Here is a 16679-nt window from a genome sequence, read left to right on the forward strand (position 1 = left end):
CTCAGCCTTGAAAAGCTCTCCTGCCTCTGGGCAAGGGGCATCTGCTCAGGGTTTGTTGATCCTAATTTGATCGTTCCTGGCTGAAGTCACAAGTTAACCATAGACAACCAGCACCAAGAGATTCCTGCTCGGGGCTGTTCAGCAGAACCTTCCACCAGAGGGCAGCTGGGCAAAGGAATGTGATGGGTTTGCCTGGCTCAGGATGAGACAGCAGCTAATTCGATGCTAATTATTATGCTTGTAACTTCCTCCCTAACCAGATGCAATCCCCTTCAGCCATTTCCAGTGGCATTATGCTTAGGGAATGCTTCCCACAATAAAAGCAAAGGCAGTGTTCTTTCCCAGTTGCCCCAAGATCCATTCTCAGACGTAATCTGAGCTAGACAGAGTACAATTAGTTATTTGTGTTCCTGAATTAGCAAAAGACTAAGCCTTAAAAATCCAATAATGCTTCTGAATGATGTATTTGCAATCAGTTTATCCCTAAGTTCCATTAATTGCAGATCTGGTACACTTTGTGCAGTCTAAGGTGAGAAGAGCACAGGAGTCAGCAACTTTTTACTCAGCATGGCATCTCCTCTCTTTATGAATTATGTGGACCCACTCTGGAGCCACTTCTAGATATAAAAAGCCTATGGTGAAAAACTATTGTAGGGTCACAGCTAAAAATAAGTGACAGCTGTTTCCTGATGTAGTCATACATGAAGAATATAGGGAATGGAGCAAAACTACTTGTGCTAAGTACTTATTTTGCCTTTCCTTGTGATGAAAGAAGCTACTCAGCTACGAGACTCGGTATCCATCTGCACTACCATGTCCCACACTCCCTGTGGCCATGATGTGTGCTTTTGCTGTTACATGGTACAGATAATCACTGAAGACTGAAACAAAAGATTCAGTGTTTTTAAACAGAGACAAGTAGCAGCTCTGACCACCCCCTAATGACTAATCTCAGTCTAATTGTGTTTTTTTCTTTTCATACTTTCTCTTTTGCAGTTTCTGTCATTTAGTGTCCCTTTTATTTATACTGTTACTTTCTCTGGGGAGAGAGATTTGCGCCTCCATCTCATGTTGAGGCTGGATTCAGCTAAAGTCAATGAGATCTCTACTCCACTAATATCAATTCTTACTGTGGAAGGGAATTGGACTTCAGAGAAACTGGAGCTTGATGATGCTGGCAGTTGAAGTATTATTTCAATGTTTTCATGTCTCATGTTGTAAATGAGAAGCTACACCTCTGTATTCATCTGTCACAAAGGTAACAAAAACCTCTATGTTATGACAATTCCTCTCCCTCCAGAGATCCCACTCATGTTAAAACTGAATGTTTGTTATTTCCGAAGTTTTAATGAAGACCTTGCATTGAACTGAGAGGGGGCTATGTACTACCAGAGCTGAATACATTCTGCCACTTGTTGCCTTCTTTGTAGGTTTTGACTGGGAGCTTTACATTTACATATCCCTGATGCCTCTTAATTTGTGTGACCAGTGTCTGATGATCATGACAAACACAGGAAACAGTTGGCAGAACTTCATCTCCAGGTGAAAATAGGTTGGAGACAGATTTGGAAAGAGTAGGGGGATAGGAACCTAAAAGAAAGACCAGTTAACCTCAAATGCACACAGAAGAAGTGAGGAACTGAGTTCCTGCCAGTTTGCCAGACTGAGAAACAGCAGAATATTCTTTCCTTCTAGAAATCCATAGTGGTACCCAAACGGAGCCGTGGTTTCTGCAGTGTCTGGCTGCTGGCAGGGCAGCATGGGCTGTGCAGTTCCCCACCAGCCTCCCTCAGTTCTCCATGGACACAGGGCTCTTTTGGTGCCTGACACAGTTACTTGTTCCCTCTTCTTTGTAACCCAAACAAAGACAATAATAAACTCAAGCTTTAAGTGAGCTTTGTCTGTTCCTGTGTTGAGTGAAGCATGGGACTTGTGAAAACCCATTTATGTTATATAGTTAAAGACTACCCAAATACAGTGTCACACAAGTCACCTTCATTCTGGTGATTCTTAGTGTTTGAGAGCCTCATTTTGCAACGAGAGTGATCTTCCTTTACCCTATTTTCTATGAAGAGTTTTCAGTTAAACCAAGACAGCTTTTTTTTTTTTTTTTTTTTTTTTTTTTTTTTTTTTTGTTTGTTTGTTTTGTTTTGTTTTGTTTTGTTTTGTTTTGTTTTTTTCCCATGGGCAGGTGGACTGAAAGCAACTGTATGGATGACTCCTTGTTTTCTAAAGGTCAACTTGACTTTTAAAAATTTCTTCCTGTATATCTGCACAGGAGTGTCAAGGAATTGCTGTAAGAAGGACTGCTGGAGAAACAGAAGAGAGTGCTTCTGAGAAGATACAGTGCCACACTGAGGTGAGAGCCACTCCTGTTTGACTTGGGACTTCATGGTATATTTCATTTCATTCATAGTATATTCAGAAAAGCTCTTTGCAGGGACTGTAATCATTTGTGTTCTATCAGTTTAAAGCAAATTCTGGCTTCTTTATGTGGGGATATTTAAACATCACTAGAAATGTCTGGAAGAATCTATTTCAACGTGATCCATACTAGCCTTAAAAGCTGCCAGCTGTCTTTAAAGAAATTTTGGAACATCCTTAAGTGGAAAGCTAATTTTATAGCATAATTTTTCTATCGAGCTCTGACAATACCAAATACACAAATGTAAGTTCACTCACTCCTTGTACATATTATGATATTGAATTATGATTGGGTTTTAATTATATGACAGTACAATAAATTTTATGTACAGTGTAACAAAAGTTAATTTATTGATTCATCTGAAGACAATGCAACCTAAAGGTGTTCAGCCCTTCCTAGGATTGTCTCCCACATAGTACAAAAACTACAGCTCAAAAGCTCAAAGCAGCAGTGGATTTATTTTTTGCCCGTACATGAGCTATGGGGAATTAGCTGTTGTTTGCGTCTGTCAAACTATGAAATTCCAGAACTGACTCCTTTTTTTTTTTTTCATATTAAATTGACTTGGATATGTCAGTGTCTCAAACCCTGTACCTGGAGCCCTGTTTGATGCTAGTTTTACTAGTCCATGTAATTTTCGTGGCTTTATGTAGCCCTGTTTTATGAAGGTTCACAATGCTCCCAGAGCACTCACACCTTTCTGTGTGATTTGTGTGCCTCCACTGTCATAGGAGTAAGTGCCTTCCATTCTTTATGTTTGCTGTTCCATTATAGCAATTCAAGGAGGTACAATTATCCTTGGGGAAAAGTTAAGGGAGGTGCAACATCTGTGATACAGCTTGTCTCTGCTCTGCCTTTTCACATAATTGTTCTATTTAAAAACTTCGTCCCATTCTTCATTTTGCTTCTTCTCTGTTTCTTATTTACTACATCTCTGTTCTTCCCAAAGCTATAAAGTATCTCTGTTTCCATATGTGTATCTTCCCTGCTTTCTCTAATTTGGCTTTTGTCTCTGCTGCCAGAAGTGTGGCATATAAACTGGAACAAAGTTTCTGAGGTATAAAGAATACTTACAAGAACATCTTATGTATTGTTCTTCTAATTTGAAATAAATGAACTTTACAGCACACAAAATGAATGTGGTGATGCAAGTGGGATCAGAAAAGCATCTGGCCAGGGAAACTCCTTTCTGCCATGTTCCCTTCCTGCCCATGGAAGAATTCACACTCTGTAGCTAAAACTGACTCATCTTAAAAGGCAAATTCTCTGTCTGGGGAGGAGGAGATCAAAGGGCTCTACCTGCACTTGTGTGCAGTTCTCCTGGGGAGTCTGGGGGGGACACTTAAGTTGAGAAGTTCAATTTAGAACACAACTGAAAATGAAAAAAATAAGCCTATTCACTGAATTCTGGGTAAGATTAAGAGGAAAGCTTGACAGGCAGTGCTGCCAGTGGTCTCTTGGTCTGCTTGTGGCCTTTCCTAGCGAGCACCAATTCAAAGTTATTAATATGCAGCCTCTTCATTTGAATGAAATTTAAACAGCAATTTTCTCTGTCAGTTTAATACTGTTCTTTATTGTTTTTATTATTAGAACAGAATAAATACATGTTCTAATAAAAATTCTCCTAAACTCAGGAATTTTGTGGCACAGATGCATAAATGTACCCCCTTTTCCTGTGTTCTTCTCAGAAGAACCAGAACATCAGACAACACCCAGGACATACTTACCTGCCTTTGAAAAGGCAGAATGGTAAAACTGGTTTCCTATAGTTCCTGTCTGAGAGAATACCACTCTTCAAACATCCTGGATTTTGAAAGTTTCTACTGCTCCCTGGGAAAATTAGTAGTAAAACAAGCTAGTGTGGATATGAAACCTGTTACAGAAGTGAGCTGCCTACATATAAACTTTTTAAGTCTTCAGAGTGTGGTTTTTTTCACATAATGAAGTAATTTCTGTTTGCTTTTAACATGAGAGCTGATGATCCACTCCTGTTGGAAAGGTGTTGCAGGTGTTTGGGAAGGTGGGGGCTTCAGTGTTCCAGTAACTGAGGAGCTTCAGCTCTACCTGATCCAGAAGGATTTGGATTGATTTACAAGCAAGTTGAGACCTTGCAAACAGCATTGAGGATCCCTTGAGCTCTAAAGGAATATTCACATTTCTGACATGCCAAGAGTGGAGAAGAACACTATTTCTGGTGAAAGCTGCACATTGTATTTAAAACCTAAACATTTTATGAGTCCTGACCCCTCTTTGAAAGTAGGGGTTCTAAAAGAAAACTCTGAAATGACAGCTGAGATCACCAGCCTCTTCACAGAGATTTAAGAGCCTGCCTCTAGTGGTCCTGTTTCAAAATTTTGGATTACAGTCAAAATTAGGTTTACAGTCTCTACAGATCCTCTCTCCACAAAATGAAATTAGTCATTGATTTAAACCCACCATGGGCCTTTATGGTTTACCAAAGTTAGGACTTATTTGAAACATTGCTTTCATTTATATTTAGGGCTCCCTATGCAAGCAAGTTTTCCTGGAGTAATGCAGATTGTCAGTGGAATTTATAAGAAAATTCATGTCTCCTGAAATCATATCTCATATCCCTTTCATTGAAATGGAAGGAAAGGGATCAGCTATAACTGAGAGATGAGCCACATAGGCTTATGTGGTATAGAAAAACCATTTTCAGTTTTTTCAATCCTCCTTTCTCTAGCTGTTGTTCAAGTGGATGTTACCTACAAAACCTGGGATCCTTGGAAGCAGAAACACAAATGCTACTACTTAAAATAGGAATTGCATGGAGTTTAAATGGAACCAAACCTGTCTTGCGTGTGGTTTGAACTGCTGGTAGGAGAATAATAATCTTTATAAAGAGCTGTGCTGCAGCTGCTGACTTGAAAATGATCAGGGTATAAAAATGTGCGATACAGACCATATTAATGTTGTCTTGATTTGGAGTTACTTACTTGGAGAGAGCATGTAAGTGGGGATACAGTTTTGTGAAGATTTCAAAAAATAAGAGCAGATTTATGAAAGAGTTGTCCAAAGCTAAAATGATTTACCTGAGGAAGGGCTCCAGCATTATGTGATTGGAAGGTATTTAATTTAAAAGAACAGAAAACACAGATGTTTTTCTGTGTGGATGTAGGATTGTAGTCAATTAGAAAATCTAAAATTCATTTTCCTAGTTTGAACTGGAAGTATCTAGAATTCATTTAATCCTGAATGACTTAGATCAAATGCATGAAAGCCTTTATTTTCTAGTACACAGAGCTTCATCACAGTAGTCGAGAGAAGAGTATTAAGCATTATTATTTTAGTAGTGTTACAAAGACATGAAGCAACCTCCTACTTTCCTGGTCTGTCAACACTGTCCTAGGAAGTGTGAACTAAAGTGAACTTCTATTTGTAGGAAAGATTATTGGAGTGAGATTTTCCTAGAAACCAGCACATAGCTCAGATGAGAAAAAAATTAATAAAATATTGTTAACATCAATTTGCAGTGAAGGCAGGATGGCAGATGGAGAACACAGCAAAAAGGAAGTTGGCTGCTTTCCACCACGCTCTACAGCTTTCACTGTCCTGGGGCTGTGCAACTGGTTTTCTGTGCATGGAGCAGATGGGATACAACAGGCTTAGTCTTGTTTTTCTTGATGTTGTGACTCACTGGAGCTTTAGTGTGTGTGATTTGGAGATGGTTAAACAGCAAGCACTGAGAGGACAGAAGGAATGAGACTGTCTGTAAGTCAGTGGACAGTCCAGCGTGGTGTGGTCCATAGCTGAGAGTCCATAGCTGAGACAAAAACAGCTTTTCTAATTCCATATATTCCACAAGCCCACGGCTGTTTTCTTGGAACCCTTTTCAGTCTGTATCACACTTTGTAGGAAGGAACTGGTTTTGTGGTGAGCCAAAGGGAGCATCTGGCAGGCTATGAAACTGGTAGCTAACCCTTAATGACTCAGAAGAAAGCTTTGTGTACTGCCTTGACTTACAGCTAATCACAGACAACCAAGCTGCCTCTCAGTCCAATTACTAATGCCAGGCACACACAAACAGCGTAAAGCTCGGGATGCAGTGACACCTTCCCAGTTTGAAACATTTACATTTCTTGCCTGAACTGCACTTTTTGGGACAGAATTCTCCCTTAACCTGATCTGCCATGCTTTTACTGCTGGTTGGAAAGAGATTTTTGCAGGTTACTTCTGCAAGACAGAGCCAGTGCAGTGGACAGGAGAAGTGATGATCAAAGCGGGTTTGGTGCTGACAGATGAATGTGTACAAGCCTGAGCTTGCAAGTACTTAGAACTGCCTTGGTGTATTGCAAACCAAAATATTCTGATTGTCTGATATACACACTGGGAAAAATCTGGCCTATTATTGTAAAAATGTTTTAAACTATTCTTCATGGCTGATTTTTTTTTTTTTACTTATGCCTCGAACTCTCAAAGGGATCTAAAATATTCAATAGCAGTGTTTCCAAAGGTAAAATGTGATGAATCCTCTACATTTGGCTCATTTTAGAGCATACATTTTCCAGATGTTCAGCTTGTTTTCGTAAGAAAAAAAAGGGTCTAGCCAGAGAGCCTCATCCTTCATGTTTTTTACTGGCATTGGTGTCTGGGTTCTCTGGGCTGTGCAGACAAAATAGCCTGGCAAACGTGAGTTCATTCAAGTGTTTAATGCTCTGCATCTCTGACTTTCTCAGTTGCTGAGATCATCCAGATCCAGTTTTCCTCTCTGGAGATGTGGTAATTATTTTAGTTTTATCTCAGTGTCAGCTTCTCACAGATTTTCCATTCTTGTTATGGAAGGTTGCTATGAAAAGATGCAATTATTGTAGCTGCTTTGGGAAATCAAAACATGAAGGGTTTTGTAGGGTTAAAAATGAAATTAGTTTTTTCATTTTTAAGGTTTAAAACCTTTCCCTGGGTTACTCCTGAGCTCTTCAAGTGCAAAGACTCTGTTCCTGGAAAAGTTAAGACACCGTAAATGAAATTCTGTCATGCATGAGTCCCAATGAGAACAATTAGTTGGTAAACTTAGCAAATTACTGGGCTGTTTTTCTCCTCTGCTATGCTGAAATCTACCATTACTGTAGAACAGCTTATCTCAAAGAACAGCAATGGTTATGAAATCCCTTTTCAATTGTCCCTCACTGTTTGTTGGGACATCCTGCCATTTGGGCTCTTCTGGACAGGTTATTCATGGTGTTGAGAGCACAGCATAGCACTTTGCATAAATCTTACCCTGTCTTGTCACTGAAGAGTGAGCAAATAGTTGGAGTTTCACAGCACCCAGAAGAAAAAGAATGTTTCTGGCCCTCTGGGTGTAGTAATTGTTTCCAGTCAAGGTGGTGAGGAAAGCTTTAGAAGTTTTCAGGAGTTGGGGGAGAGGTTAAAATTTGAATAGCCAGGTTTGTGGCTGTATATATCCATTAGTGAACATGGATCCCTGGCAATTGCAGATGCCTTGGGCAAGATTTTCTCCTGCTCTTAAAGTCAGTGTGACAAGCCTGGGTATTTGGCCTCTTGGTATGTCACTTGACCCATGGCATATGTAAAAAATTACTGTCCAAAATACCTCAGATGCATGCGTCTGAAAAGATATTAGCATCAATTGGCATAGGCCATGAACTCTTATGATCACCCCAACTGTTTCTGTTCAACCAAGCTTGACAGTACTTTACCAAACTGAAAATAATAGAACTGTCCCAGAGAGGAAATGGAGGAAGAGTGAGATTCCTGGCGGGATTGAAGATTAGCAGCATTACATGGTTGTGATTAATCTCTTTCCATTCTGCACGTGTGAGGCTTGTTAACACTCTGAGTGCACACTGACCTTGGTAATCTCCAACCACATCACTCCAGTGGATGCACAAATGCTTTAGGGCACAGCAGGCAGAATATCAGCAGCAGAGATCCACCTCCAATAGCAGTTATTTTTCCCACTGAGAAATACATTGCAAGTGTGTGGTACTGCTCAGTGGCTAAGGGTGAATTCTTAGGTATTAATGTAATAGATATCAGCTGCAGCATCAATACCCACATGCTTAATCCTTGGAACACATCTTAAATATATGGTGGTGACTTGGAACTGCTCAAAAATAAGAAGCACAAGGTTTTGGAGCCTGAGCCAGAGATCCCAACACATGGTGTGGTGCAGTATCAGTTTTGCAGCTGTAACTGCAACTTTTCAGCATAATCCATTCACAGAGCTTTGTGTTACAAATTCATTAACTTGATCTTGAATGCAGAACTGAAGAACAGTTGGCTACAGGATCAAGTGAGGCTGGCAGTCTGTGAGCTGCCCCCTCCCTTCTTGCCACCCTGCAGATCCAGCCTGCAGCAGCCCCTGATGTTCCAGCAGTCACCTGCCTGCTGCCTCAGACATTTGCCCTGAACAAGGTGCATTGCTGTTCTGTGATGTGACCTAGTGAGGGTTGCCTGGGACTGTTCTGATGCCTGACCAGTTCAGAATTCTAAGATGCTCAAGTTAGTGTGGGTTTGGGAGCTTTTGACACCTGCCCATGGAGGCATTGCAATTTGCCATTTGCAGTATGGCTCCAATACCAGGTCTTGGCTTGCATAACAACTGGGAGCCAGTTGCTGGAAGGAATTAATACTAGAACTACTTGTCTTTAATTCTTACCAATTCCCATGCCATGCTAGTAAAGAGATGGATATTTCTTGTTTTAATCAGGCACTTTCTCACCTGTATCAGACTGTTTGTGTCTGGGGAATTTACAGGAAAAGATCTCTTGGTAGAGGCTGAGCAACACCCAGGTTTTCAGTGATGGGTAAGTGCCAATGCCAGCCAAGGAGTGTGCAGCCAAGAGCTGGGGTGTGCCCAGTTCTTAGACATCCAGCTTGTTCTGTGGAAGGGTGGAAACAAGTATTGCTTGGTTTCTCTGTCAATAGAACAAACTGCTGAGTTCTCTTTATAAAACTGTTTGCAAGGCAGAGTTTTAAAGATATTTGTGAAAAATCTACCCACTCAAAAGACCTAAATTTATCATGAAGGCGCAAAAATCAGAAAACCCAGGATATCATCTGGATGATATACTACCATTCTAGGAAGAATACATGCCAGAGGGCAGACACAGTGAATGAATATTGAAGTTGGTCTAGGAAACTTGTACTTGTGATTTCTTTGAAGATTGGTGCCATATCAACAAAGCAGGAATCAGGAAAGCAAGTTGGTAATCAATCTCTGTTAAAGGGATACAGAGCACTATTGTTTCTTATGCCTGTATTCACAAGACTGTGCTTAGAGGCTCAAAGCCTTGATGTGCATTTATATTTTCACTGTAAAGTGTGGCAGTAGATGACAATAATGTCATGTCTGACTATAGGATCTATTCTGTGTTGTGTAGCTGTTGTCTAGGTATACAAGATCTAATTACTTGTGCTAGAAGTGAAAGCATACTTATGGATGTAAGTGTTGACACCTTGGTTGAAAATATGCTGCGTAACAAGAACAGCATTTATATGTTCATCAAAGGAATAATTGTTTCAAAAGTACAAGTGCTTCAGTTTTTTTCTCAGTTTTGAAGTATTTCTTGACTGAAGAACTGACCCCATATTGAATAATTAACCTTGTGATGTCACCCACTCAGGAAGAAAGCTCTGGACTCCCTCACCCCTCTCTGATCAGCTGTGGGATCTCATCAGAGAGGCAGCAGTCTGTGGGAATTTCTCTGCTCTGTGTGCACTGTCTGTTCCTGGAATGGTTGCCAAAGTACTTTTCATAGAGACAAACCTCTCCATAAGCAGCCTCTGCCTCACTTACTAAACTTTCTGGATTAGAAATCTACATGTCATGAGCCTTTGAAATAATAATATTGTCCTAACCAGAGTATATCACCTAATAAAAAAATAATGTTTAATTCCCTGTCTTATTGGATCTCCTAAAGGCTTTCTTTGGTCAATTTTGGAACAGTCCAGCCCTCAAAACAGGACAAGGACTCTGATCTGAAAGCAATCTCCTAGCAGCCTTGATATTGGCTGTCTTGGTTTTCAGCCTCCATCAGACTGATCATACCTGCTGCTGGTTTATGTCTCTGTGTCCATGTACCCAATGCTTTGACACTGGACATTGCAGCATTACCACTTCTGCTGTGTGTTATCACTTCTGCCTCTCACCTTCCCAGGGTGCCAGCACTCCCTCTCTACCGGGGGGATGCAGAGACACAAAAATGGATCTTATTTCCAGTATAGGGTAGATTTGGGGTGATGGCTGGGATTCCCATTTGTATGACAGTAATACTTCCATCCAGGCAGAGAAGATTCTGATGGCGCACTTGGCTCTGATGTAAGAGTTATAATTCTGAGACAGTTGTCATGAGTTCCTGAATAACTCTGAGAATAATGAAATAATGAAACTCTGTTTCATTCTGCCCTGTCATTTTCATCATCTTCATGTGACAAACACCCCTCTGCCATTCACCTGGCTAGGAGATTCTGGAGAATAGTGGGCGGAGAAGACACTCAGGCTGCTTCTTACTAAATGACTACCAGCAGAACTTCTCTCCAGGCACAAGAAAAAATCACAGAAGTCTACTTCTATCCTGCTTTTAGCTCTCCATTTGTTTGACTTGCTCAGAGAATATTTAGGGCAAAATTATAGTTTTAGATCTCTGTGCTTCTACTATGGACTTCCTCTGAACTCAGTCAATTCTTCCAGAAAATCTGTTTGGAATTCATTTCACTCGCTTTATTAAGGTCAAAGGCAACTTTTGACCAGTGGCTCATTTTAGCTCTTTTATGCAAGGGATTTTTAAATGGACATGAATAATATATTTTTTAAACCCATAGTAAGAGCTCCCCATTGGACTAGACTAAGATGCATCTAACTCTGGGTTACCTACACCTCTAGTTTAGAAAAGAACTTCAGAGATCCAACCAGCTCTGAATTAACCTTGCAAGATTCATACCAAGGCTCCTGGGTCTCACAGCCTGTGCTCAGTCTTGAGTGGAAGTATCAAATTGAAGAAAAATATCTTCATCTGCCTGATGCCCCTGTGGGCGGGCCTGAGGAGGCAGAGACAGCAGTGAGAGTCCTCCTTGTGGCAGCACCAGCAGCTCCCCATACACTGACAGAACAAATCCCAATCAGGCTTTGATCCGTGACTTTTGCTGCTAAGTTTTCTTTTATTGTTTTTCTTCAGAAGCTTATAATTCAAAGCCACTCTGTCCTATCATATAGAAAACTGTCTGAGGAGTTCTAAGTTAGCAGCTGATGTTCATAAGAAATGGGATTTTGTTGGGCAATGGTGGCCAGTGTTGGTGTCCAGGGATTTCTGGTTTAGCAGCAGAAATGTTCCTCTAGCTGAGAGCTGAGGCTGTGGTAAAACACAGGAACAGCTGTCTCAGCTCCCAAAAACTCAGTGCCCCATTATAAGCCCAGAGTCTCTTACCTTCTGTGAAAACAGAAAACTTAAATGCTTTGATTACAGGAGGGAGATTCAGAAGGATTTGAAGAGTCCTTGAACCAACATGTTAGGCTGCATCAAGAGGTATATTTTTATGATAATGGGTAATCAAATGAACTGCCTGAGGGAAAATAAGCAATTACGGTGGAGATGAAAGTGTCTGCCATGATCCGTCAGAAATCAGAATACCTGTTTGGTCACTTGAATCATCATGTGAAGACGCTTAGTGATGGCTGCTTGCAGCAGTCCCTTCTGCCCAGTTCAGGGTGACAGCTTTAAAGTTTTCACTCTTGGAGCTTTTGATTTCAAATTGCAGCATTTCAAAACCTGGGAGTCTGTGGATATAAGTTAATGTTCCACTGATCCATTTTTAATGCCTTATTCAATAGAATATGGTTATGTCCTTACTGACATGAAAACAATGACATCTCTAGGCTTTATCTTCCAAGGGAAAGACAACACAGAGCAAAATTGTTATTCCTCGAAGGAATCTTACAAGGGATTAAGTGCTCTGAGAAGAGGCAAGAAGGCAGGCCCAGTCTCCATCCTCACTTTAAGCTCTGCACTATGCCCACAAGTCTTGTCACATTTGACCTTTGCAGGCATAAAACTGGAATGACTTAAACATATTTTCCAATATTTAATTGGTTTGGAAGCCAGCCTGACACAAGCTACATAATACCCAACTACGTCAGACTAAGTGAATGGTACATGAAGTAACCAAATAGTTAAAATGAGGGGAAGAAAAGCCTGCAGTAGTGGAGTTTCAGTGTCACTGGTCTGCCCTCAGAGAATCCTAGTCTCAGTGTTCTGCAAGGTTTAGACAGGTATTTTTGGTTCAGGCATTGCATGGTGCTGCTCTACTGAAGGCAGTGTCACTTTAAATAGTCACTTTTGGCTGTGGTGGCAAAAAGCAAAAAAAAAGATATTTTGTTCTGAGTCAAGTGATAGTTTTCAGCTGCTGTTCTTTATAAGGCAGAAAAGGCATGTGGATTTAGATAGTGTATCAGTAAGGAAAACGTCAACAATAGTTGGCCTTGGGCACTTGAGGATTAACAGCTCTGTGCCTGTTCCAAAGAGAATCAATCCTCACTGACCACATGAAACCTCCGAATCATACACTGAAAAAATGTTTTGCAAGTGAGGTTCATGGTGAGTGATAAACTCCTCACTCCGAAAATGGACTTGATAGTAGTGAGCTCCGGATTGTTTGCTTTTAATGGGAGGGGATAGAACTGTGAGAGGTTAGCTATGAAAAGCTATGAGATAGCCAGGCTATCAGCAGGAGGCATTTACATTCTGAAAAATGTAAAGTTCTTAACATTAGAAAGCTTTTTATAGATTTACAAACCAAAGTTACTATCAAAGACTTCATTAGATGTAGGACTAAGGTGGAAAGATCTTTTAGGTGTTTGCACATTTTGTAACCCAGATTAAATAAGGTTGCAGGTTCTCTCTCATGCTTTGAGGTTAGAGAGACGCACTACGTGTTACACTCTGTCTGTACTCATAGTGCATGGTGGGTTTGACATGGGCCAGCTGCCCACCCTGCCACCCTCTATCTCCCCCTCCTCAACAGGACAGGGCAGAGAACAAGATGGAAAAGCTCATGGGTTGAGATAAAGACACCCAACAATTACCATCATGGGCAAAACAGAGTCAGCTTTGGGGAAAATGGTGATATGGTGAGAAGCAAAGTGGAACCTCCTTCCCACACCTCTCCCTTGCTCCCCCAAGGCTGAGGTTCCCTCCCTCACTCCTGGCTTCTCCACCTCTCCCCTGCCTGGCCTAAGGGAGCTGGGCTGGGGTTTGTGTCCAGCACAGAGCAGCCCCTTCCCCTCTCCGAGACCCCACCACCACCAAGACCAGGGCACCTGCTCCAGCCAGTGCTTCTCAGGGCTCTGAAAGGACTCAGGGAGCTCCATAATGATCTGCTAAGATGCAGAATCACACAGGCCTGATCGTTTATTGCAGTCCTCCTGGAGTTTTGACCAGCAGAATTCCAACTGTCTTCAAGGAATTGCAGATTAAGGGAATACTGTATAATTCACATATCCTGTATGGTGAATTGAGTCAGCCCAAGAAATGTACCAGTCTGAGGGAATGGTCCCAGCTGATTTACAGAAGGAATACCCTTATTTCTAGCCCATGAACAAGTAAAGCATAGAAGAATAGAGTGAAGATGGGCAGTTGAACTTTAATTTCAGAAAAGATAACCAATGGAAAGGGGAGTCAAGTCCTTTGGGAAGTGGCCTGCTTTTGCATGTTGTTTGTAAGAGACATTTCTGTGTAAATTAGAAATACTTGTAGATAAAAATCAGGCAGCAAAACCCTGCCTTTCGACATACATAGATTCTTATTAAAAACCCCTAATTCAAATGTGAATAAAGCTTTATTTTCCTTTTCATTTGTGAAAAATAAATGCCAAGGCACCACAGAACTGGACTTTACTCAGTGGACATTTCCTTCTGCTCAGAGTCTGATGTCAAGGCTTGGGCAAAGAATATTTCACCTGAACCTTGTGAACACAACCTGTTGAGTCAATACCAGCAGAGGCATGCAGGAAATAGAAGTGTGCCTGCCACTTCTTGAATCAGCAGGTTTTAAAAGAGTGAGAGTAATTTTAGAATAAATCCTAAAAAGCAGTCTTTCAAAATTATTTAAACTTAAATATTAACAAATCAAAGCACTGAAAAATCATAAGCCAGGCCCATTTTCCTCCAAAGAAAGTTCTGAAAACTAACACTGGATTTTTAGTTGTTTTTAGACTTTTTAGAATTTTTATCTGGAGTTTTTGTTCCATAATTTGGGCCAAAATTAACTTTAAACGATTGCTGTGGGTCTATAATATTGATATAGGCTTATATTTTACAGCTAAGATGTAGGGTAAAATACTCCTTTTGTCCATGAAATCATAAGAGTTGACAGGATCAACCTTCACTGAAGCATCATTGTCATTTGGCAGATCAAACCACGGATTATACTGCATTTGTGCCTTGTGTTGCAATTTAGAAATTATTGCCCTGGTTTCTAACAAGTTAGGTGTGCTCTCCTGTGTGACTGCATATGCTTAACTCATGCAGTTCCCACAGTGGCAGAAAAATTGTGTACGTGGCTAATTATGGCTTCCTGCTGTAAAATATTTGATTTTTGCATGAAAAAGTCGGATTTCCGTGTACTACCCAAACATCAACATTCCTGTGTGCAGTGGACTAAGCAGAGGAGTGGCTGCTGGGGGTACAGGGGGGTTTGCAGCACAGCAAACCCAAAGCAAAACCTAAAGCAAACCCAAAGTGGGGCTGTGCTTAGGGGGTGATGGCCCAGAGATCCTGCATTGCACAGGGCAAACCAAAGAGCAAATTCAGCCTCAGAGCTGGTGTTAGCTGTGGATGGGAGCTGGGGCATCAGAGTCCCCCTCCCACCCTGCTGTGCTGGGGACACTGCACATTTCTCTGTGTCTCTTCCCTGTGCCTGCAGCGTGGAGCAGCAGCAGCGACTCTGGGACTACTCCTTAAAACCCCTCTTGCTGGTGGAAGGACTTTGGGAGTTCACATACAAGCCAGAGCTAGATTAAAAAGAAGTGAAAGCCTGCAGTGTCAGGTGGTGCCTGAGAGCTGCTGTGCTGCAGAATGATCCCCCTCTGAGAACTTGCTTGCACTCTGGAGTTGTCTTTAATTCCAAGTGCATTGTGTGAGGAGACTTTGCATGACTCTCAGTCCTGGCCACTAAGTGTTGATGGATTCTTTGCTACGTGACATAAGCTGCATCTCTGTGTTGCTGAATGTTACTGAAGCACAAGTAAATTTTAAGGGACTTTAATGTTAAGCAAGAAGAAAGATGAAAGAGAAATTGCATTTACTTTTCTGCACTTCAAAAGACTTGTTCTGCAATTTTTCCTTACCTTTAAAGATAGTGACTGGAAAGCTCCCAGTGTGGGAGCCTTTGCTTTTCAGCGCTGCAGCAAGGGTTATACTCACTGGGTGAACTTGGAGTTGGCAAAAGCAAGAGCTGGGGGGGATGTACGGGAACATGTGCTGTCCTTTGTAGTTGCAGTTCTTTTAGAAGCACTCACAAATAGCTTTAGTTTCTTTAGCAAATACAATGGCATCATTCTGGGCATGCCTAGTGCAAGTGTTCTGGGGCTAGTAAACTGTGAACAAACCTGTTTGCATTGCTGCGCTGCACAGCGCAGCACAGATAAGCCCTAATTGTTATGCAACTCCTTAGCATAAGCTCCTGGCATGGCTCATATGCTTCCCTTGTACTAAGACTGTCCAAAATAGCAACAAGAAAGCAAGTAACTAAAGACACAGCAGGAGTGTAGGAATTCGCCCAGGCCTTGGATGTTCTAAAGATTGAACAATTCTTCATTTCAAACCCTCCAAAATGCTAAGCATAATGTATTTTCTTCGGAGCTTCTTCAAGGTAAGTACTTTCAAACTTTTCCTGTTTGTTTGGCTTAGTTTTGTTTTGACAAGAGAGAAACTTGGATTTGAAGGCTTTGTGCAGGAGTGTAGAAAGTAGTTTTCTTGAGAACTGATGCCCAGTAAGCAAATGCACTCACCAGGCTTGCAATTTCCTTTGCTGTGTTAACGTCTGATTCGTAGACAGTGCTTGTTTGTAGCTAGCATAAAAAATAAATGCTTATTGTGGATTTGGGAGTTCCTTATATGATGGAAACCATGAAATTTATGGTGTAAGCTACATCCATCAACAGGGAGTTGTTAGCAGGGAAAGATGCATTGTATTAGACAACCCTAAATCTTCACTTCTGATTTTATTAAGATTTCCTGAAGAGTTTGTTGCATTTCAAATGTGCCAAATTGAGCAAT

The 16679-nt window shown here is 41.1% G+C and overlaps 1 protein-coding gene across 1 annotated transcript in view; it reads left to right on the forward strand.

Moving 5' to 3' along the window:
• Positions 1 to 16679, forward strand: part of ARHGEF4 (Rho guanine nucleotide exchange factor 4) — a 213670-nt gene that overhangs the window by 31469 nt on the left and 165522 nt on the right. Inside the window, exon 2 of the mRNA XM_063407860.1 lies at positions 2279 to 2359. Coding sequence (XP_063263930.1) covers positions 2279 to 2359 — 81 coding nt within the window. The remainder of the gene's footprint in view (positions 1 to 2278; positions 2360 to 16679) is intronic.

Source organism: Prinia subflava, chromosome 11 (assembly GCF_021018805.1).
Source record: "Prinia subflava isolate CZ2003 ecotype Zambia chromosome 11, Cam_Psub_1.2, whole genome shotgun sequence".
In the NCBI taxonomy this organism is placed as follows: Eukaryota; Metazoa; Chordata; class Aves; order Passeriformes; family Cisticolidae; genus Prinia; species Prinia subflava.